The 24,023-nt window shown below is 45.1% G+C and overlaps 1 protein-coding gene across 13 annotated transcripts in view; it reads left to right on the forward strand.

Moving 5' to 3' along the window:
• The window catches only part of CLASP1 (cytoplasmic linker associated protein 1), a 483,598-nt gene that overhangs the window by 271,383 nt on the left and 188,192 nt on the right, over window positions 1-24,023 (forward strand). For 8 of the 13 annotated variants that reach the window (XM_088473663.1, XM_088473650.1, XM_088473651.1 and 5 more), the window contains 9 exons: window positions 4,067-4,212; window positions 4,443-4,578; window positions 4,763-4,833; window positions 10,741-10,800; window positions 19,755-19,832; window positions 20,657-20,824; window positions 21,315-21,364; window positions 21,454-21,618; window positions 22,352-22,375. In XM_088473663.1, the coding sequence (XP_088329789.1) occupies window positions 4,067-4,212; window positions 4,443-4,578; window positions 4,763-4,833; window positions 10,741-10,800; window positions 19,755-19,832; window positions 20,657-20,824; window positions 21,315-21,364; window positions 21,454-21,618; window positions 22,352-22,375 (898 nt within the window). The remainder of the gene's footprint in view (window positions 1-4,066; window positions 4,213-4,442; window positions 4,579-4,762; window positions 4,834-10,740; window positions 10,801-19,754; window positions 19,833-20,656; window positions 20,825-21,314; window positions 21,365-21,453; window positions 21,619-22,351; window positions 22,376-24,023) is intronic. The other 5 variants (XM_088473652.1, XM_088473657.1, XM_088473659.1 and 2 more) reach the window with 1 other exon arrangement.

The following is a 24,023-nucleotide window of genomic DNA, read 5'->3' on the forward strand; positions in this document are numbered from 1 at the left end:
TACCTTTCCTGATGAGGCTCCGGATATCCAGAGAGCGTTAGTGGGACAGATGCGGGATGCAGCTTCCTATATTGGGGAAGCGTCTTTGGATGCCAGCCTGCTCACTTCTAGGGTGTCGGCTGCAGCGGTATCTGCTCGGCGCTCCCTGTGGCTGAGGTCCTGGAGGGCTGATGCAGATTCAAAAAAGGGTCTGGAGGCCTTGCCTTTTAATGGTGATTTACTATTTGGTCCGGATTTGGACAGAATAGTGGATACTTTGTCTAAGTCCAAGTCGGCTTTTCTCCCTTCGGCCTCTGCGCCGGCTAAAGTGAGGATCTCTGCCTTTCGGTCCTTTCGGATTCAGGGTAAGGCCAAGGGCCAGTCCTTCCCGAGACATTCGGCGACCAAGGCCGCACCCAAGCCCAAGAAGCAGGCATGGAGTGCTCGGCGCCCTTCTTCCAAGCAGGAGGATAAGCCTGCTGCCTGATGGGACGGGCCTCTCTCTGGGGGACCCCAGAGTGGGAGGCCGACTTCTCCAATTCGCCCAGTGTTGGCACAATACCACCACGGATGCCTGGGTTCGAGAAGTAGTCTCTCAGGGGTACGCCCTGTCTTTTCGGTTCAGGCCGCCCCACCAGTTTTTCTGTACGAGTCCTTCTCTGGACAAGACCAAAGCTGGTCAGATTCAGGTAGCTATAGAATCCTTGCTACAAGCAGGGGTCATTGTTCCCGTTCCGCAGTCTCAGCGCGGGACGGGGTACTATTCTACTCTGTTTCTGGTACAGAAACCCAATGGTTCTCATCGCCCTATCCTGAATTTGAAGTCTCTGAACAGATACCTCAGAGTTCCCGGGTTCAGGATGGAAACGTTACGTTCCATCATTCTGGCGATGGAACCCGGGGATTATATGGTCTCCCTCGATATCCAGGACGCCTATCTCCATGTGCCCATAGCACCGGCACATCAGCGGTATCTGAGGTTTGCTATCCTGAACCATCACTACCAATTTCGGGCGTTGCCTTTTGGCCTTTCCACGGCTCCGAGGGTGTTCACCAAGGTGATGGCGGTTATGGCTGCCCACCTTCGGGGTCAGGGTCTACGTCTGTTGCCGTACCTGGACGATCTTCTGCTGCTGGCGAGCTCCCCGGAGGTGCTTCTTCGACATCTCCACCTGACCATTGCTTGTCTTCAAGCACACGGGTGGTTGATAAACTGGAAGAAGTCCTCCCTGATTCCATCACAGCGGATGGTTCATTTGGGAGCCCTGCTGGATTCTCGTCAGCAGCGGATTTTCCTGACTCCAGAGAAGGTCTCCTCCCTGCAGCTGCGGATACACAGTTGCCTGAGCAGTTGCCGCCTGTCGGTCCATTCAGCTATGAGAGTTCTGGGGTCCATGGTGTCGACATTCGACATGGTGGAATTTGCCCAGTTCCATTCCCGGCCCCTGCAGGGGCTGATTCTATCTGAATGGAACGGGTTACCTCACCGGATCTGCTCTCAGATGCTGGTGTTGTCCGCGGAGGTTCGGCAGTCTTTGGCTTGGTGGCTTCAGACGGTGCATCTGGTCGAGGGGCGCCCCTTTTGGATCCCGGACTGGGTCCTGCTCACGACGGATGCCAGTCTTCGGGGTTGGGGGGCAGTGACCGGCTCATTATCGCTTCAGGGTCGTTGGTCCGCGGAAGAAGCACTTCTCCCCATCAACATCCTGGAACTGCGGGCTGTGTACAGGGCCCTGCAGTCGTCCGGCCCCGCTCTTCACGGAAGGGCGGTTCAGGTGCAGTCCGACAACGCCACCACGGTGGCGTACATCAACCACCAAGGGGGAACTCGCAGTCGGGCAGCAATGTCGGAGGTGTCTCGCATTCTTGCTTGGGCGGAGTGTCACGTTCCAGCGATCTCGGCAGTCTTCATTCCCGGAGTCCTCAATTGGGAGGCGGACTTCCTCAGCCGTCACGATGTGCATCCTGGGGAATGGTCGCTTCACCCACAGGTGTTTCAGCTACTCGTGGACAGGTGGGGGCTGCCGGAGCTGGACTTGATGGCCTCCCGTCACAATCACAAGTTGCCCGTTTACGGGTCAAGGACAAGAGACGCAGGCGCCTGTCTGGTAGACGCTCTGTCGGTGAAATGGACGTTTCACCTGGCGTATCTGTTTCCTCCGATATCCTTACTTCCTCGGGTTCTGCGGAAATTCAAGCAGGACGGCGGCACGCTCGTGCTGGTGGCTCCAGCGTGGCCCAGACGTCCTTGGTACTCCGATCTGAGGTGCCTCTCCATCGACGCTCCGTACCTTCTTCCTCAGCGTCGGGACCTGTTGTCTCAGGGGCCCTGCCTTTACCCGGATCTGGGTCGGCTGTCTTTGACGGCGTGGCTCTTGAGACAGCCGTCTTGAGGTCTAGGGGTTTCTCCAGTTCAGTGATTGGTACCATGCTTAGGGCACGCAAGCCTGCCTCCGCGCGGATTTACCACAGGGTGTGGCGCACTTATTTTCAGTGGTGTGAATCCAGAAACTATGATCCGCAGGTGTTCCGGGTTTCCAGAATCTTGGAATTTCTTCAATCGGGTTTGGACCTCGGCTTACGCCTGGCCTCTCTGAAGGTTCATGTGTCTGCTTTGTCCGTGTGGTTTCAGCGACGGATTGCTACACTGCCAGATGTTTACACCTTTTTCCAAGGTGTTCTCAGGATCCAGCCTCCCTTCGTGCCTCCGGTGGCTCCGTGGGACTTGACGGTGGTACTGAGGGTCTTGCAGGGTCCTCCTTTTGAGCCGCTTGAGTCGGTGGAGCTCAAGTGGCTGACGTTTAAGACCATTTTTCTCCAGGCAATTGCTTCGGCCAGGAGGGTTTCAGAATTGGGGGTGCTTTCCTGTCGCCCTCCTTTTCTGATTTTTCACCAGGACAGGGCAGTGCTCCGCACGCGTCCTGAGTTTTTGCCCAAAGTGGTTTCAAAGTTCCACATTAATCAGGAACTTGTTGTGCCAGCTTTTCAGTCACCTGATCTTTCTGCTGGTGAGGCTTCCTTGGATGTGGTCCGGGCACTTAGAATCTATGTGGACCGGACTGCTTCGGTTAGGAAGTCGGATTCTTTGTTTGTCCTCTTCGGTTTTCACAAGAGGGGTTGGCCTGCTAACAAGCAAACGTTAGCCCGTTGGCTTCGTTCAGTTATTTGTGAGGCTTATGCGCAGGAGGGTTTACCTGTGCCAGCCTCTGTTAAGGCTCATTCCACTCGTTCTGTGGGTCCCTCTTGGGCTGCTAGACGTGGCGCCTCCGCTGTTCAGCTGTGTAAGGCGGCTACTTGGTCTTCAATTCAGACGTTTTTGAGGTTTTATGCGTTTGACACCTTCGCCTCTCAGGATGCATCCTTTGGGCGCCGGGTACTCCTTTCAGCACAGGAGCGTCCCCGCCCTTAGTTGAACTGCTTTGGGACATCCCCAAGGTCAACCCTGTGGACCCCCTATGGACCCTGAAGTAGAAAACAAGAGATATGGTAAGAACTTACCTTTGTTATCTCTGTTTCTACGAAGTCCATAGGGTCCACAGGGCGCCCGCCCTGACGCACCTGGCTTCAAATGGGCTGTGTGGCTGGTCACCGGTTTTCCGTCTCCCATTTCTGTGAGTATGGTTTCTTGTGTGTTCCAGTCTTCCTTCTCTCTGTTTAGTCTCCTCCTCCGGCCTTAGCTGCTTACCAACTGAGGTGCCTGTGGCCGGGGCGGGGTATAGAGGAGGACGGACCCAAGTGCATCCTGGGAGCAGCAAAGCTTTAACTGCGTGGTGCCCGTGGATCCAGATCCAGCTATACCCCAAGGTCAACCCTGTGGACCCTATGGACTTCGTAGAAACGGAGATAACAAAGGTAAGTTCTTACCATATCTCTTGTTTTTTTGTGCATAGTGCATACATAAATAATTTATCATAGTCAACTATGTATTAACCTCAAAACATACATTGTGTTGTTTATTCCTCCATTATCTGATATTATCCAAATGCAGTATAATATGATTGCTGATTTCAGTATTAGATTTCAGTATTGTACACAAAACAAAATCACCTGGCCTGATTGTAGTTATCATTTTTATTTATATTTGCAGCTCAAGAAAATCAGATCTCTTCTCTTGGCTGGTGCTGCTGAATATGACACCTTTTTCCAGCACCTGCGTCTTCTTGATGGAGCTTTCAAGCTGTCCGCCAAGGATTTGCGTTCACAGGTGGTCCGAGAAACCTGCATTACCCTGGGGTAAGTAGCATGCAAACATGTCCTGACAGACATTAGACTCTCCCTAATAACAGCGAATGTTCACTACACCTTAAAATACACACTGTTACTTCTAGCAGCTCAGCAAATGAATAAATACAAGATGGTCACTGGCTGCTGTATTCCTGGTTTACGATTTTAATATTTTAATGCTTTCAGCTTTGCAGTTTGTACTTTGATGCTGACTTATTTTCTTTTTAATTTTACATCAGGCATCTTTCATCTGTTCTGGGGAACAAATTTGACCACGGAGCAGAAGCAATTATGCCCACGGTTTTCAATTTAGTTCCTAACAGTGCCAAAGTTATGGCCACCTCTGGCGTGGTAGCTATTCGTTTAATCATACGTGTAAGTATTTGCAGAACCTCTTATTAATTAATTTAAAGCACATGGGGTCTGGATTAAATGATCTTCACACAGAGAGTTTTTTTTTTTTTTTTTTTTTTATAGAACAAGCAGTTTGGTTTGTGTGTTTTGTCTTATAAATTATGACGATTATAGAATAATTGAAGATTTCTTTCCATGTTTGCAGCAAACACATGTCCCAAGGCTGATACCGATCATCACCAGTAACTGCACCTCCAAGTCTGTCGCAGTGCGAAGGTTTGTAGTGTCTGCTCTCTGTGTATAGTATACGTCTCTCTTTACATCTCTTGTCTGCTTAACTGGAGCTTCAGGAGCAGTGACAGTTGTTCTCTGTACAACCATCATCGCTGGATTCTATATTGTGATTGTTGGCTGCTCCTTCGGTTTTGTGTTTTTGTACTGCGTTTACATTCTCTAGAGTTTGAAGGTTTTCTCATCACTTCTGATATTGCTTAAATTTGCTGTCAATTAGTTTTATAAGTAAATGTGTTTTTCTTCTATTTTTAGTTTTGTTTTTATCTAGGTATTTATTCAGTGCTCGTTATGCGAATTTAAAAGTGGGGATATGGAAATTTGAATAGAACCTCTAATGGGCTCCTCAGGTCCCCAGTAGCATTCTGGATTTTGATAATATAAGATTAATTATTCCCGGGTCCCTGGCAGGTACAGACCAGTTGCTTAAGATACTTCCTTACCTATATGTGGTTTCTCTGCAGCTGGGAACCTCTGAAGAAATTGTTCCTCTCTGGGCAGATGGTGACATCAGTTGGTTTTCACTATTCACATAGGAGATCATATGGTCCAGAAGATGTCTGTTTGCCTAGGAATACAACCAGTGTCGTCGTAATATAGCATAGGTTCAACCATACTGTGTAATACATAGTAACAGAAGCTTTGGGGAAGGGCAGAATTTGAACTTTCCTGATCAAACAAGTTGATATTATTAAACTGTATTTGCTGATGGAGTAATATTTGTATTAGTAATGTTTCTTTAGAATTGGTGCCTTAATGAAGAGTACTGTCCCCAAGCTTTTTCATTCTAATCCTGCCAGGTTTGTATAATCTGCAGCCTTTTCCCTCCAGTTACTCTTCAGTCTCATTCCCCATTTTGTCTCTCTAGCTCCAACCCCCTTCTCTCTCCAGCTCCAGCCAACACCCTTCTGTCTTTCAAGCCCCCTTTTTTCTCTCCAGCCAGCCCCCAAGTCTCTCTCAAACTGCAGCCCCCCACTGTGTCCAGCTGCAGCCCCCCGTGTCTCTCCAGCTGTATCCCCTTCTCTCTTTAAGCCCCAGTGTGTCTCTAGCTGTATCCCCTTCTCTCTTCAGCCCCCTTCAGTCTCTTCAGCAAATCCCCCCAGCTCCAGTTTCTACAGCTCCCTTCTGTCTGTGCAGCCCTTTTCTGTCCAGCACTAGCCCCCCTGTCTCTCCAGCAAAGCCCCCCCAGTATTTCTTCAGCTCTACCCAGCCCCCTTCTGTATCTCCAGCAAAGCCTCCCAGTGTCACTCCAGCCAGCCCCCATCCGGTTCCAGCCCACAGACACCTTTTACTGTGTCTTCTGGTTGCTCCTCATCCTCTTTAAGCCGCAGCTCCTCTCAGCAGTGCGGTGCAAATAACGTATTTTGCACTGGACACCGGTGCAGGAAAATAAATCGGCTGGCGTCTCCCCAAATATAGTACATGCCTGTGACCTGCTGATCACTGCAGCTTTATAGATAGTGGTGCTTGGAGGTGACTGTATACCTCCCCACTCCAAGCACTGTACATATTACTTTTTAACTGATGCTGCACAAATCTGTTTTTTTAAATTTTTTTTAATGTTTTGTTGTAATTGACTAGTCACTGGTTAAAAAACTGGCTAAGAAAATGAATGTCCTGTGGCGCTCAGGAACAGCTTGCCATAAAATTATGCCACCTACTCGAGGAGTATTTCAACTCCAAATTTGACCTGGAAACAATAAAATAGTAAGATTGTTAAAAATATTAATTATAAATTCAGAGTTTTATGTGCAACAATAACAGATGGTTTTCCAAAAAATTTATAAATTTTATTATTACAGATCACGTCTTATAAAAAATATAAATAATTGTAAACAGCCGTGAAATATGTATCAGTAGAGCTCAAAATATAATAACAGACTAAATTGATCAGTCTGTTGCAATCTGCAAATTAATCAGCAAAGCATATCCGTATTTACATACCTAACGTTAAGTTTAAGTTGATAGGCTATTCAGAATATACACACATATATAGTTAGATATTCTGAATGTCCTACCAACTAAAATCTCATGTCTTTTCTTTATCTCATGTATGCAACTTAATAGAACACTAATACGCTTTGCTGATTCATTTGCATATTGCAACAGATGCATCAAGTACAAGTACCTAATTCCTTTGGAACTACTGTTCTGTATATATAGACTACTAATCAATTCAGTCTGTTATGATATATTGAGCTCTATTGATATATATATATCAGTAGATTTTTCGCTGCTTTGGTCTTCAGGGAAAAGTCATGGGCCAGCCTTGCTCGAGGTGCCAGGGTTACTCAATCAGGGGTTCTAGGTCCGAGCTAAACAGCCCTGGTTTATCGGATGATCTACCACCAAATCTACTGACTTCTGCTGTTCTCAAAGAACTGGTTAGCGACCACCTCAGACACCTGCGTGCATGGGTTGTCTCCCGAGGTTACGCCCTAGCCTTTCAGAAGAAGCCTGTAAGCCAGTTTTGTTCCAGAGGTTTTCCGGGGGATTCAGGCAAAGCAGGGATCCTGTGGTAGTTTTTCACTCCCTGGCTGACTTCCAAAGTAATGGTTTCACTTTCCCAGTCTCAAATGGGGCACTGGCCTCTCGGCCAGCCTCTTCTTGTTTCAGTAGCCGATTGGTTCTTTCCGGCTGATCCTCAACCTGAAGGCCCTAGACAGGTTATTGTGGTCCCCAATTTCCGTGTAGAGTGTTCCTTTTTAGAACGATAGGTAGCAAGTCAGTTTCATAATCGGAGGGTCTTGAGCACTCCTCGCACAGGGCTTTAAGTCTCTGCATTGTACTTTTCTGGCCCTGTCGCCGGGGGTTTTCATAGCCTCCTTGGACATCCAGGAGGCTTATTGTTAAGTTCTTATTCAGCTCAGTTACCTGAGCTTCCTCAAGTGGGCGGTCTCTGGTATTCATAAAAGTCATGGTGGTCAGGGCAGCTCATTTTGCCCTGCAGGGGTATCTGGATTCAGCATTATTTAAATGTCCCTCTGATCCTCACTCGGTCACAGGAAGATCTCAGAGAACATATCCAACTCATAGTGGATCTCCTCCAGTCCCATGGAGGGATCATCAGTTGAAAATTCCTCCTCCTCCTCCTCTCCCTCAGGATTCAGCGCGGGTCTTCTTCCTGCTGGAAAAGCTCGGGACCTGCAGGCCAGGATTCACAAGTTCTTGTGTCATCACTGAGGGTCAATAACTCTTTTGTACGGGGTTCCTGAGCTCTCTGGTCTTCGCCTTCAACAGGGTTTCACTCCTGGCCTGTTCAAATGGGAGCTCTGTGCTGGTGGAGCTGGTCTCATCTCTGGCTGAAGACGTGGAGAATTGTTCTCTCTTGAGAGGTTCGGCTCTCCCTCTTGTGACTCCAGGATTCCCACTTGGACAAGGGTCGCCCCTTTTTGGCTTCCAAAATGAGTTCTCTTCACCACCAATGTAAGTCTGCACAGGTAAGGGGCGGTAATCTGTCAGCAATCCTTTCAGGGTCGGTGGATGGCTCTGGAGAGTCGGTTGCCAATAGAGGTTCTGGAGATTTTTGCAGTCTTCAGGGCTCTTTGCTGGTTCTGACGCTTTTCCAGCATCATCTTGTCCAGGCACAGTTCGATAACATGACAGCAGTCACCTTCATTAACCATCAGAGCAGCAATCGCAGTTGTAACTCCTTCGTGGAGGCGAGTTGCTTTCTCAGCTGGCTAGTCTTCTCTCAGCTCTGGCAGCAGTTTGCTTTCCTGATGTTCGGAATTGGAAAGCAAACTTCATCAGCTGCTATTGTTTTCATGCCAGGTTAGGGGAATTTCACCCAGATGTCTTTCAGTTCCTAGTTCTTCATTAGGGCTTGTCGGATTTCCTCTTTCTGGCACTTTCGTAAACGACTGAGATTCTGCGATTGCACCATAATACAGAAAGCTTTTCGGGTGTACACCTTGACTGGCCGGCGTAAGCTAATTCTTCTGTACCTCTTTGTCCCATTGACACTATCTCCTTAGTTCCTCCACAAGTTGTTGTTGGAGGGTGGCACGTTTTTTTCTGCTAGCCTCTGATTGCCACAGCATATTGGTACGCAGATCTCCTCGGCCTCTCCGTGGATGCTCCGCTGTGTTTCCCTTGGAGGTCGGTTTTTCAGGCCCGTACTTCCATCTGGTTGTGATCCGTCTCGTTTCAAAGGGGTGGTTCCTGAAACATCCATCCTGCGAACTTAGGGCTTTTCCAGTGCAGTCAGTAATACTATGCTTGAATGCATGTATGCCTTTCTCTGCAGGATTTTTTCACCGCTGTGGCGGACTTACTTCGCTTAGTGTTCTGACAGTAAATTTAAGTTTTTTTTTCTCTCACGGTTTCGCTCTAGGCGGGTCTGGATTTGGGTCTCCACCTTTTTTTTTTTTTTTTTTCTTTGCAGGGATGGAGATGCTCTTTCGTTCTTCTTCCAGAGTCAGTTTGCTCTGTTCCCTGAAGTATGGACCTTTATTCATAAGTACTCTTAGTACAGCTCCCGTTTGTTCTTCAGAGGACAGCTTGGCACTTGTCTTTGGTGCTTTGCGCTCTGCAGTAGTTGTCCTTTGAACCTTTTGCCCTCGGTGGACACCTGTTAGTTTACATGAGCATCTGTCTTCCTGCCGGCTATTGCGGTGGCCTGGTGTGTGTCAGACTTGGCTGCGCTATCCTTTCTCGCCCCATTTTTGTTTTTTCTCTTGGTCAGGGCTATACTTCGAAGCCGGTTGAGTTACCTTCCTAGGGTACTCTCTAGATTTTTCATCACTCTGGAAGTCGGGGTCCCTGTTTTTTTTTGGGGGGGAACCTAATTGTTTTTCATAGGAGGCACTTTGGACTTTGTGGGGGCCCTTCGTTCCTTGCTACTTAGACCCAGGAACTCCATAGGATAGGTTTTATTTTTTGTCTTCTACATCTGTCATAGAAGGGTTTGTCCTCCTTCAGGACAGACTTTGGCCAATTGGCTCTGTTTGACTATCCATGGTGCAGGCCTTCCTGTGCTGTCTGTGGTGAGGACTCATTCCACCAGATCGGTGGGTACTTTTTGGGCGGCTCGTGAAGGTGCCTGGCTGAGCAACTTGATAGGAGTCCTCCGCCCATACTTTCCGAAGATTCTATTCATTTTACACCTTTGCTATCACGGTTGTGGATTTTGGAGGAAGGGTTGTCAGTTCAGCTTCGGCGCGTCCCCTCCCTTATGGGGATAGCTTTGGGACGTCCCAAGGTAATGCCTGTGGCATGAAGAAGAAAAGGAGATTTATGGTCTTACCCGATTAAATTCTTTTCTTCAGAATCCACTGTGATGCACCAGGCTTGTGGCGTATTTACTCTGCTTCCAGTCCTCCTTTTGGTGTTTTCGGGTGTTTGGGCCCCTATGATTGTCTGTTTTCCTTTTCCTCTTCTCGCTCCTGCTTTAGGCTTGCTAACTAAACTGAGCTGCCTGTGGCTGGCGGCGGGTATAGGGGGGAAGGAGCCTGGGCTGATGGGAGAAAAAGTTTAATTAGTTGGTGCCCGGACTCCTCCTGCTCCAGCCTATACCCAAGGTAGTGCTTGTGTCCCCTATGGATTCCGAAGAAAAGGATTTAACCAGGTGAGACCATAAATCTCCTTTTTATGGCTATTTATATTTATTATGTTTTATATGACATATGTGATGTGTAGTAATAAAATGAATCAGGTATTGTTGCACTTTAACAATACCTTTTTATAATTAATATTTTCAACAATCTTTTTGTACCCATTACTATTTATTACTGTTTGTAAGCTGTTTTATGAGCGTTTTCTTTTGTTCTGTTTACATGATCATCTATGACTTTCAGTGTTATACGTAGTTTGACCATAAAAGCTTGCGTACAACTGCTGATATTACCATGGGGTTTTATATCTTATGTAATGTCTATTGTGTCTTTATAGGCGCTGTTATGAATTTTTGGATCTACTCCTACAAGAATGGCAAACACACTCACTGGAAAGGTGAGGAAGGAACAGCTACTTCCACAGCTGTGTCCATCTTTCTTACACACTTCACTGTGCACCAAAAGAAATCTCATGTTACATCACATACTATTCCTTTGTGTAACTATTTTATGGGAAATCTGCATATATATGTTTGAATACACTGATCATAGAAGATGTATAGTGTGAGATAATATCACCTTGTTCTCACATGGTATGGTGTGTAGCACTATTGGCTGGAGTGCTCCCAGTTGTCTTGAATGTTAACAAATGTCTCCACTGAAATTAAAGAAAATCAAATGTGTCCATTCATAGAAGTATTTCATTAGTAAACCCCTCTGATGCCAACTTGCCATTCTAATGTTTAAGATCCTGTAATGTGTCAGGGGAGCCAGACTTTACATTTCTTATGCCATCGCTGATAACTGACAGGAGGGGGGAAAGTTTCATAATGTCAGTGGTTCCTTGTGCCCAATGGGAAGGGAGGTATGACACTTAAATCACACAGAACAAATCGCATTGCTTTACAGGCAACTCAGAATCCTGAGAACAAACATCACCTCCAGTCTATTATTAAATCAGCTTTTGTATTTTACTTTATTTAAAAAAATAAAAATCACCATTTTAATGTATTCCTCCCCCCTCTACACAGTAAAACGTTTTCCTCCCATACTGTGAATTCTATAAAGAGGCAGCATTTTGGTTGTTTATAGTGTATGCTTAACACCTATAAGCGTTATTTTCTCGGACAGATGAAGTTAATGAGGTATGGAGGAGTCAGCACTTTATTGATCTATTATTAGCTCTATAAAAGCTCCTCCCCTCTAAATCCCCCTTTTTTTTAAGTGCTGAAGGAGTAGGTAAGCACTGGGTTAGTATAATTTTCTTCTTCTTCTCTACTGGCTGTTATTCCCCCCCTGTTCTCCTAGATGTCTGGGCTGGGTGTGTATGAGGTGCGAAGGGGTCTCCTTACTTTTTGCAGGCTCTCTAAGAGCTGAGGCAGAGATGGTTCCAGGCCGGATTGCGGGGCACAGAAGCAGGAACTCAAGCATGGGGAAGGCAGGAGGTGCTGCGGTGCGATTCACAGGAGCAAGGGCAGCAGCCAGGCGCATGCAGACTACCAGCAGTACACATGGAGACGCTGGCTGGAAGTTCATCCTGAAATGACATTACCCAGAACTCATAGTGGTGGGCTTACAGATCTCCTAAGCCGTATCCAGGAATAGTGTTCCTGCTCGTACCCGAAAACGGGGTGTGACCACGAGAAAAGGGGGCGTGTCTTTAAGACAAGCCCCCTTTTCATCACTCTTGGGGGGCGTGCCCGGCACTTATGGACATGCCTGGCTGCTCCCAAGCACACCTATCTCAGTGAATAGATGCTGGGCGCATGCATCCATACACCAGCGGTGAACGCTACACCGCTATTTTTCCCACCCGCAGGATACTGCGGCCCGCGGGTGGGGACGGCACCCGGTAGGCTGTTTTAGCGGGTCGCCAGCAAGAGGGGCAGGTGCATTCTGCCCTTTAGAAATCGGGCAGGGAGTGAAGCCCTGCTAAAACAGCCTCATGGGAACGCTACAGGAATTGAAGACTGGATAAGGCCACACTCCTTATCGAAGGAGAAGTGGCTTAATTTTTGGTAGCAAAGCCCTTCTCTCACCCTATGTGAAAGGGTTCGACAGTAGTGGCAGATGCGCTCAGTGCCAACTTGCATTAAGGGGAACGCGCTGAGGTTAGGCATCTGGCTAATCGGAGGAGGATTTTAACCTGGAGGAACAACCCGCTGAAGTGGTTCAGTCCTTCAGCTGAAAAAGAGGCTATTATGAGATGACTGCAAAGCTCTTTCCCTCCCCCCTCCTTAGCTCAACTCCATGGGAGTTAGCTAAGTATCTGACAAATTATTTATGCTTGAATCAGATATTAGTTGTACTTCTGTTCTTGTATATATGCTGCGTTTTACATCAGCGTTTATACTGTTGGTGTGTATTACCTTCTGCAAAATAGGTATATGAATGAAGTGGTGTAAGTGCACTCCTTAAAACTGGGAGTGTGGGGGTGAGTTACTATTGCAGCTGTAGACACTGGTGGTTTCCCCAATATCACCAAGAAAGGGATCTGATAGTACAAAGGTATGTCTAGTAGGTAGCGCAATGTAAGAGCTTATTATTGAGTATTGTAACTAGATCTAAAGATATTGGACTAATGAGTCAGCATAATGGGATAGAATTTAATGTAGTTAAAATAGTAAAATGATAATAAAATGACAAGGTCTGAAATAAGTATAGATGAGAATATGTTACACAATTCAAAATACACAATTAAAAATGCACAATGTGTACATGGGAAAATATGTTGCACAATTTAAAATACACAATAAAAATTCGCAATCACAAATGTCTGACGGTATGGTGAAAGAAAAACAGTATACCGTCCAATGGAAATTGTAATACAGGTAAAGTGGGACTGTTGGAACAGTCCTATCTATAATAATACCAATGCTGATGGAATTTGTGTGATGCAGGTGTAGATTTACTGTCCATTGTTGTGATGTCACAGAATCATCGGAAATACAGTTCAGCTATCTGCAGGTTAATAACGATGGTATAGAGGACGTTGGGTATGGTCTAGTAGATAAATGAATGTTTGGTGAGTGCATGCACCCCCTACCTCATTCTGAGTGGCAGCCCGGTGGCTGCTTGCAAGAGTTGTATAGATGTGAGAAAAGCCTCCTTCTAGATGCAGGGCGCCGGTTCCCTTTGTGAGACAACGGCTGCCGTCTAGTTGGAAAGGGGCAGCTGCTTCTTCAGTCGCTCCGGCGGAGGGTGTGCACAAATCCCTCACCGCTGGTGTAGTTGTTCCTGGGGTCCGTCCGGCGACTCGGCGAGTAGAGGGGGCATGGCCAATGCGTTTCACCCGCTAGAGATTGTGCGGGCTTCTTCAGGGCTGTGTGGATGTGAAGTTTGCAGGATGTCCTTTATTTAAAGGGCTTGCTCTGTCCATCCTTAATTGTTCATTGGGAGCCAGTTTGCAGGCATCAGCAATAAATGAGTTTGTTAACTGCTTGTGGTCCTGATTGTTATGGGGTGTCCATTTAAATCCCATTCTCGTCTAGAAGGAGGCTTTTCTCACATCTATACACCTTCTGCAAAATGTATGAAAAAGGCTGGAGGGGGAAGCCCAATTTTTGTGAATCAAATCAGGTGTCAGAAACTTTCACCAGCTCTGTGGAAGAGCCAGCCTGGGCCAAGTAATTTGCACTATTTATAGCTTCTACTATGATAGAAGAATTGTCTAATGTGAAGATACATCATTTATAGACAATAGTTCAGAAAAACCAGGGTTGGTGTCACAAGGGGAGGTTCCCTCGTGGACCAGAACCATGGAAAAGACAAAAAGCAAAAAATGTCTGCTAGGCTTAAAGGCGCTGGTACACACTATACAATATGTCGTCCGATCTGACCGGATCGGACGACATGTCAGCAACATCGTCTAGTGTGTACACTCAATGTCGCTAACGATGCGCACTCTTGCGCACAGTCAGCGGCATCGCCCTTTAGACCTGCATCCGACGGGCGACATCGACAGCGAGGGCCATGCTGCCGAATGCAGCATGGCCCCCGCAATCGTGATGTCGCTTCCGACATCGGCAAGTGTGTATGCACTCGCCGATGCCGGAACCCCCGCCGGGTCCTGTCGGACGACCGTTCGTCTGGGTACATATCGTTAAATGTGTACCCAGCTTAAGTCTCGTAAGAGATATATCATCAATCAAGCCATATACAGAAATGTAACGATCTCCTGTTCTTAACGGAGACTAGTGCTTATATTCCATTATTTATATTATTCAAAATTAGTTTGCTTAAAATAAAGAGAAGTATACATACTCTTTCTTTGTTGTGATCAGCGGCATTCGGTCACATGATCTGTATATCTGGAATCACATGACCCAATCCCACCTATCAACATGTGGTTTGGCGTCATCCATCACGTGACACAAACGGCATGATATGACATGCATTATTAAATGAGTTTATTTTTACCATCAGTCAAGCCTATACAGTTTTTGTCTATTTTCAGCATTTAATAGCATCAATGTTATACCATTCTTTGTGATGTGTGGAGTTAATTGAGTCACTGACTATTATACAGTTTTGTCTATTTTAGCATTTATTAGCACCCATGCTATACCATTCATTGTGATTTGTAGAGTTATTTGGGTAATTGACCATTAGAAATAGATACAATGTCCTGATTCCTACAAGATTTTAGCTCAGGTTCTTCCATTATACATCTTTATCCATATTAGTCAGGAGAGTGACACCCTCCTTGAACCAGCAGCTTTCTGACAGTGCCACCTGATATTTGCTTTTTATTAGGTCTTTAAGGCCTTCCTTTTAAACAACAGTCTAGTCAGTCCTTTCGATGAAAAGAGTATTTCAGTCCGATCTCTAGAATCAGAGGTAAGCCTAGGTCAGTCGATAAGGACAAAGGTAAACATTGGTGTTTGGTTCTTGACCAGTCTTTTCCCTAGTGGTTTGGTTGTTCTAACAGTTTCAGGGGGTTCCTGCTACTCCACTCCAGACTCTTTTAAAGAAGTACTGGAATTGTGGGATTGCAGGGGGGAGGAGCTTGCTTTTTAAAGCTACAGTTTCATTTAAGTGTCCACTCCAGCCCCAACCTACAATTTCATTGTCCAATGTTCAGCCTGCTTAAGAGAAAAGGATTCAACGGTAAGTTGACCAAAAATCCTATTTAATTTTTTTAACTAATTTAGCAAAAAGTATTAATATATTGCACACACCAAACTGTAATATAGCTGACTCTGTGTGTAAATACTGTACTTTATTAAACTGACTGTGTGTTTGACAGACTGTACTGTATTGTAGCGGACTGTGGAAACATTTTACTGTATTATAGCGGACTATGAACACTCTGTACTGTTCTATTGTGTGAGCATGCTGTACTGTATTATAGCTGACTGTGTTAACATGCTGTACTGTTATAGCGGATTTTGTGGACTCGCTGTACTGTATTACAGCTCACTATGTCAACAAGTTGTATTGTATTATAGCTCACTGTGTACACTCTGTACTTTATTATAGATGACACTGTGGACATTCTTGTGACGACCTGGTCACTATCAACCATGTGATTGGATCCCCAGCTGGGGGTGCTATGGTTGGTTGACATTGACATTTATAATGACGTGCATCAGGCCAATGCGGTTCAACATGCTGATAGGTAACATGTCAATAGCCACAGAATTCCTAGAATGCCAACGGTTATGCTTATGTACCATCGGGAGGATTAAGCTGGGTACACACTGATAGATATATCACCCGTTCAATGGAAAGGGCAATATATGTATAGTGTATCGACAGGTGTGTACAGTGCATATGTCAGGTCTGGGGAACGGGCGGGCCAGTCCATAGCATCAATGCCTTCGTCTTGCAGGAACTGATCACACACTCGAGCCACATGAGGTCTAGCATTGTCTTGCATTAGGAGGAACCCAGGGCCAACCGCACCAGCATATGGTCTCACAAGGGGTCTGAAGATCTCATCTCGGTAGCTAGTGGCAGTCAGGCTACCTCTAGAGAGCACATGGAGGGCTGTGCGGCCCCTCAAAGAAATGCCACCCCACCCCATTACTGACCCACTGCCAAACCGGTCATGCTGGAGGATGTTGCAGGCAGCAGAATGTTCTCCTTGACGTCTCCAGACTCTGTCACGTCTGTCACATGTGCTCAGTGTGAACCTGCTTTCATCTGTGAAGAGTACAGGGCGCCAGTGGCGAATTTGGCAATCTTGGTGTTCTCTGGTAAATGCCAAACGTCCTGCACGGTGTTGGGCTGTAAGCACAATCCCCACCTGTGGACATCAGGCCCTCATACCACCCTCATGGAGTCTGTTTCTGACTGTTTGAGCAGACACATGCACATTTGTGGCCTGCTGGAGGTCATTTTGCAGGGCTCTGGCAGTGCTCCTCATTTTCCTCCTTGCACAAAGGTGGAGGTAGTGGTCCTGCTGCTGGGTTGTTGCCCTCCTACGGCCTCCTCCACGTCTCCTGATGTACTGGCCTGTCTCTTGGTAGCGCCTCCATGCTCTGGACACTACGCTGACAGACACAGCAAACCTTCTTGCCACAGCTCCCATTGATGTGCCATCCTGGATGAGTTGCACTACCTGACCCACTTGTGTGGGTTGTAGACTCCGTCTCATGCTACCACTAGAGTGAAAGCACCGCCAGCATTCAAAAGTGACCAAAACATCAGCCAAAAAGCATAGGAACTGAGAAGTGGTCTGTGGTCACCACCTGCAGAACCACTCCTTTATTGGGGGTGTCTTGCTAATTGCCTATAATTTCCACCTGTTGTCTATTCCATTTACACAACAGCATGTGAAATTGATTGTCAATCAACGTTGCTTCCTAAGTGGACAGTTTGATTTCTCGGAAGTGTGAATGACTTGGAGTTACATTGTGTTGTTTAAGTGTTCCCTGTATTTTTTTGAGCAGTGTATATATGTCATCTGCTGGTGTGTACACATGCTGTGGGAACCCAACGGTGATTGACAGCTCAACTGAAAGGGCAATTTAAATGCCCGCCCAGTTTAACTGTCAAGCATGACACATCGGGCAGACACTTACGGATAGTCAGGTTGGCCGAACAGCCGACCTGTCGACCTAGTGTGTACCCAGCTTTAGGCTGCGGGTGGAGGTTTAGGGTTAGAGGGGGTGTCAGTCTTTACATATTTTGGGAGGGATTAGGGATAGGGAAATAATACCTGAACCGCTACTCGTAAGACACCTGCGCCAAGACTGCTACGCACTTGACTACTGTTACCCGGAAGAAGATGCTGCAACCGCCGGGCACCAGAAAAGTGACTGCTGTAATCCATGTCAACATGTGACATGTCAACATTTTGACCATGTTGACAAGATAAATGTCGACCTAACCTATCACACCCTATAACTGAATGTGCTGGACTGTCATCACAGTGTGTGTGGGAGTACTGTATAATTCCTAGCTGTATGGATAAGCTGTGCTGTATACTGGTTGACTGTGAAGACATAGCTGCACTGTGTTATAGCTGACTGTATGTGTATGGACACTGCTGTAATGTATTGTAGCAGAGTGTACATACTATTGTACTATAGATGACGCTTTACTTTATTATAGCTTTGGTGGACAAGCTGTACTCTGATAACTGTGGGTGAACATGATGTTTTGTGTTATAGCTATATTTGTGTTGACACTCTACTGTTACAGTACAGTGTGTCCAGATGTAACACAGAACAGCATAGGCAAACGCAGGGGGGGCTTCAGTCTGCCTGGAAACCCACCTCCCCAGCCCACACCATGACCACAATAGAAATAGTAATATAAAGGAATTTTACTAGCGCTGCATGTTCTTCTCAGTATCATAAATGAAATAAATAGCACCACCTGTGGATCTTTTAATTTGTATCAGCCAGTAATAAATACACCTGTGCACCAATTAGGGGATTTGGAAAACATGCACCGTTAGGGATTCACTGCTATAGAGTCCAATATTTACATATATGTCCAGGGCAGTGCTAGGTTCTTCTGCTGCTCCCCCAGACTCGCGCCCCCATGCCCTGGAATGGTGCTCACATCTAAAATAAAAACATTCAGCTCAGGCAGGGTGGCCCTACTGCCGCATTTAATGACTTACTGTGATCTCTGGTCCTGTATATGCTGGAATTATGACACACAATACACTTTGTATGACGCATATTAAAGCTGGATAAGTGGTAATTATGCCCTCTTCATGGACTGGCCATACTCACTCTAAAATCAAGCATTTGGAAACCCCCCTGTAGAAATCCTGCATTTGCCACTGAACAGCATGTTGACTCAAAGCTTTCACAGTACAGTATGTCCAAATAATGCTGTAATACAGTACATCCATGACCACACAGCTATAATACAGTATAGCTGTTTCCACATAGCTATATTATAGGTGACTGAATTTAGCTGTACTGTAGTGTGTGTGGACATAGCTGTACTATATGGAGCGGATTGTGTGTGTGTGGACATGGCTATACTATATTATAGCTGACTGGGCACAGCTGTATTATAGATGACTGTCTAGGCATGACTGTACTGTATTTAGGTGATGCACTGGATTAAGCTGTACTTAATTATAGCTGATTGTGGGTGCAAGTACAACTGAACTATAGCTGAGGGTGTGTTTACTTTGAACACCACTGTACTGCATTATAGTGGACTGTTGTGTATATGGCTGTAATATATTATAGATAAGTGTGTCTGGACATGACTGTGTATTGAAAGGGAGTGTGGTTATAGACATCATTGGACTGTATTATAGTGAACTATGTGGGAGGATGGACATTATTATACTTACATGGCTGTTCTGTATTACATCTACACCTGTCGGTAGTTATCCTAATCCTCCCCCTAACCCTCCATCCCCAGTGCCTGAATCCAACCTAGTGCTTAAACCTAACCTCCCCCCGGTGTTTAAACCCTTTACTTACCTTTTGAGATTCCGTCGTTCAGGATGCCAGCACCAGGATTCTGACAGGTGTTGGGATTCTGGCGCCAGTATCCCTTCTGAACGTATCCCACTGTGTGTGACTGTGAACACAGGTGAACTGTGTGTATGTGGACACTGCTGTACTAAATTATAACTGTATGTATGAGGACACAACTATACTTTAGCTGCAGGAAAAACAGATTAGAAGACTTGCTTTGTCCACCTTAAGGGTTACTACCGCAACCAGAGGATAACTCTTAAGGAATGTGCACTCAGCCTTGTTTTGTTTCCCCATTTAAATGGGTGAATTAATGATCCCTTAAAATGAGACAGGCAGTGATTGGCAGGAGTGTTTGTCTCAATTGTCAGAATAGAAATTTGCTGGTTATTCTCCTAAATGTACTACTTCTGGTGGCTACAGCCTTATGAATGAGTAATTTCCATTCCAGGCACATATCAGTGTTAGTGGAAACCATCAAGAAGGGAATCAATGATGCTGATTCAGAAGCACGGATAATCGCACGAAAGTAAGTATCTCAAATCTCCGGTCTGTAACTATTAACCAGCATGAAGTTGCAGAATTAAAGACCTGGTTGTCTGAGAAATTGGCATTGTCAGTCTTGTTTTTGCTGACACTAGAAAAATATATTCCTACTTTTTACAAGTATTATGATATAAAGTTGCTCATGTTTGGGAGGTTTTATTCAGCTTTTGTTTTCAATATTTTTAGGAATCAAATATATACACGTAGCAAACATTGTGTTAGTCAAAAAATTGTCTCCAATTTGCCTTATATGAAAGCACTTTCTAGCAACATACGCAAACCTTTATACTGTGTAAGTGAGGCTTTGTTGTCTTCTACATCAGTACTTTCCTGTCTTTCATCTTATTGATGGACAATACATGATACTAGCTGAGGATTTATTTATTTATTACCAGTTATTTATATAGCGCACACATAGTGGAACTTACAATCTATATTCCTAACGCATGCACATACACACTAGGGATAATTTTTGTTGGGAGCCAATTAACGTACCTGTATATTTTTGCAGTATGTGAAGCACAGGGAGAATATGCAAACTCCACACCGGGCAGTAGTGGGAATCGAACCCACAACCTCAGAGCTGTGAGGCAGTAATGCTAGCCATTACAGAGTCTAATGTAATTTGATTGTAATTTGTAATGTTAATATATCAACAGTGTCAATTTCTCTTCTTCATGGTATATGAACTTTTATTTATACTCCTACATCGTAAAAATTGCCTATTTACACTCAATTTAGAATATACAAGTAAAAAGGATTTAGCAAAGCACAATTATTTTCATATGCATAATCTTGTTTTGCTAGGTGTTACTGGGGTTTCCACAGCCATTTCAATAGAGAAGCAGAACAATTATTCCACAGTCTGGAGTCCTCATATCAAAAGGCACTTCAATCCCATTTGAAAAACTCAGACAGCATCGTCTCCCTCCCTCAGTCAGACCGGTCCTCATCCAGTTCCCAGGAAAGCCTTAAGTGAGTCTAGAACCTCTAATGTGTGTTTTACAGTTAAGGTTCTGCAATGACTATTTCCCTCAATAGCACTGTAATTAATAACTGTATTAATATAGCAGAATCATAATGATGGCTTACAAGCGAATTGTGTCTGATGGTAATGTAATTAGTTTTTGTATGAGATAAATAAGAAACGATATAAGTGGTGTCGACAAGGTACACAACCATATTATAATTAGGGTAATATATATTACAAGATCTCTTCCTCATGACAGTTGTGTATTGAATGATCCTTTATCTTCTGATGAGAAACGTTTCGGCTCCCTGTGCTGTGTGAGTGTGTACCTTACCTGTATTTGAAGTAAAGCTGGCAGAATTCTGTGCAACTGTTCTGTGTATTAGAATGTGATGATCCCTAAAGTCAGTCACATTTCAGGTTTAGCCCTGAATATGTATTGTACATTTGTCAATATAGATTGTCCTCTGTACTCAATGTTTGTATTTCTCACAGCCGCACCCTGTCAGCCAAAAGAAGCCCACCGGGCAGTTCTGCGTCCAGAGGTGAGTGTCGACCATAAGTCTTAGTGTGCAGTACCTGTACTAGAACAAGAATCATTGCTCTGACTTCTGGTTTTGTCCCATTCATACAGTTTCTGCAGTAAAGTCTGCAGCCACTCCTGGCTCTCTGCAGCGCTCCCGCAGTGACATTGATGTGAATGCAGCAGCCAGCGCCAAGTCCAAAGTTGCATCTTCTACCACATCTGCGCCTTTCAGTTCAGCTGCTGCTTTGCCACCAGGGTCTTATGCATCCTTAGGTGAGAAGAAACCTTCCCATGTTTACAGCAGATCAGTCACATATGCACTCCATGCAGGCCTGTGCACTATACATTGCATTTCTACAGATTGAAGTCAGCTCACTATACTTGGAAAGATCACAGGGGGCGATTCAATTATTTTTTAAGGCGTGACAATTAATGAGCGCCCACTGTTGCAATTCAGCTGTTCTGGGCGCTCCTTAATTATTGCCCTTGTCGTCCGGGTTTAGCTGTGCAAAACTGCTAAACCCGTCTAAAGTTCTGGTTAGGGCGCGCTAACTGTGGTTAGCGCACCCTAACCAGGGGGTTTGTTAAACATTTCTGCTCTGCCCTCCTGAGAGTGCGAATAAAAATACAGGTGCCGGCAGCTTTCGCGCCCTTACTTAGCAACAATTGAATTGCTCCGCATGGCGTCTTAGAAAAAAAGCTGCCAGCAAAACAATTGAATTCCCCCTACACAGTCTTTAAATATTCTGCACACACTGTGATTTTCCTTTTCTTCATCCTTTCCCCTATAAAGAGTTTAGTATCCTCAGGTCAGACATTGGGCACATTTCCAGGTTCTGTTGGTACACAAAATCCTTAGGGAATGCAACACATTGAAGCATAGTTTCCTGACTCTCAGGGGTTAATCATCACATACTAACATCATTAAATTGCTGATTAGTTCTTTCACTAATTATCCCCACTGTCTCCTTTCCCTATTTTTATTTCTATGTTAATTTGCCTAAAGATGGTCCCACTGCTAAATCTGAGGGTAAGCTGATTGTGTGGCAGAGATCTGTCCGACCAGGGTTTCTCTCTGGTATTCATCTGTGCTTCTTGGTGCTCTGCATGCTGTGTAACGTGTCTGTGTACTGTGCATTCACTTTGGCTGGCTGCCTGGTAGCAGCTTTCATCTAGCGCACAGGATACATCCTTGTTACATCATTATACACAGAATATTTATGTAGCTCTACATGCCATCTGTTGTGGGTCCCTCCTCCTGTGAAATCTCCCTGCCTTTCACAGTTAGACAGTCATCAGTGCACCTTTGTTGTATGTCTCCACCTTTCCAGTACATCCTGTAAGGGCTCCAGCGATGTGAGAGTGACATATTTGGGCTGTGACAATTTGTAGATTATTCTGTTGTCTGCAGTTTTCTTTTAAACATCCTGTCACATGCTGGATTAATGAAATGTTGAGTATAAAGACAATGCTCTATATCAGTGTTGGCTAACCTTGACACTCCAGCTGTTATGGAACTACATAACCCAGCATGCACTGCTACAGTTTTGCTATTAGGGCATGCTAAAACTGGCAGGGCATGCTGGGATATATAGTTCCACAACAGCTGGAGTGTCAAGGTTAGCCAACACTGCTCTATATAGAAGTGAGAAGGTTCTGGGCCAGTACTGCTGATAACAGATACATGGAACATTCTACAGCAGTGGTGTCAAACTCGGGCCCTCCAGCTGCTATGGGACATATCCCAGCATACCCTGGCACAGTTTTAGCCTGCCCTAATAGCAAAACTCTGGCAGTGCATGCTGGGACATGTAGTTCCACTGCAGCTGAAGGGCCCGAGTTTGACACCACTGTTCTACAGCATAGAACCTTCAGTCTAAATCCTAAATATTTCTGTTCTGTCAATTCCTTCTTTATAAAAAGTGTCAAGATTACAGACAGATGTCGCTATATTGCATGGCCTTTGTTTTAGTTGACTGTATTTATTTGACCCAAATGGTTTTATTTCTCAAACATATGTTTATAGACCACAGGCTGTTCTAGAGCTGCACTGATCTATAGCAAAGTAGAAGGAATCGTAGCCCTGACATGAAAGGTTCCCTCCCCAAGTACATTCAGTGTTTTCTTTCTGCAACAAGTTTGGAGATACAGTATCCGTGTAATATCCCCAGCACCCCCACAAAATATGCTACAGGGAAGGAGTACAATTTAGCCTGAAAATAATAATACTGAATTGTTTTGGGTAGATAACAAAATAAAGGAAGTGAGAACAATGTCAGAAGACTATGATGGGTAATATGAAGCCCCTTTGAAAATCCCCAGCCCAACTCCAGATCTATAATGGCGTTCTGTATCGAACCTCACACGTGTCCACATACACAGAATACACACAAAATACAACGTGCACAAATCTCAAATATGTGTGAGGATATATATTCCTTATACAGTGCAGAGAGTTCTCTAGTGAAGAACTATGCTCAAAGGCAGAGGTGAATACTCCATATATAGAAGTAAAATAAGTAACTGGGGTTTAGAAGTCTTTTCACAGTCTGCTAGTGGATGTGCTCCATTAGGCTTTTTACACCCTGATACAATATAAACTATATATAGTATCTAACTACGGTCTATTGGAATAATTGATATTTATTTGCTACTTTGTATTTGAATCTTACTCCACT

This window comes from Taudactylus pleione, unplaced genomic scaffold, assembly GCF_031769625.1.
Source record: "Taudactylus pleione unplaced genomic scaffold, aTauple2 ptg000138l, whole genome shotgun sequence".
Lineage (NCBI taxonomy): Eukaryota > Metazoa > Chordata > Amphibia > Anura > Myobatrachidae > Taudactylus > Taudactylus pleione.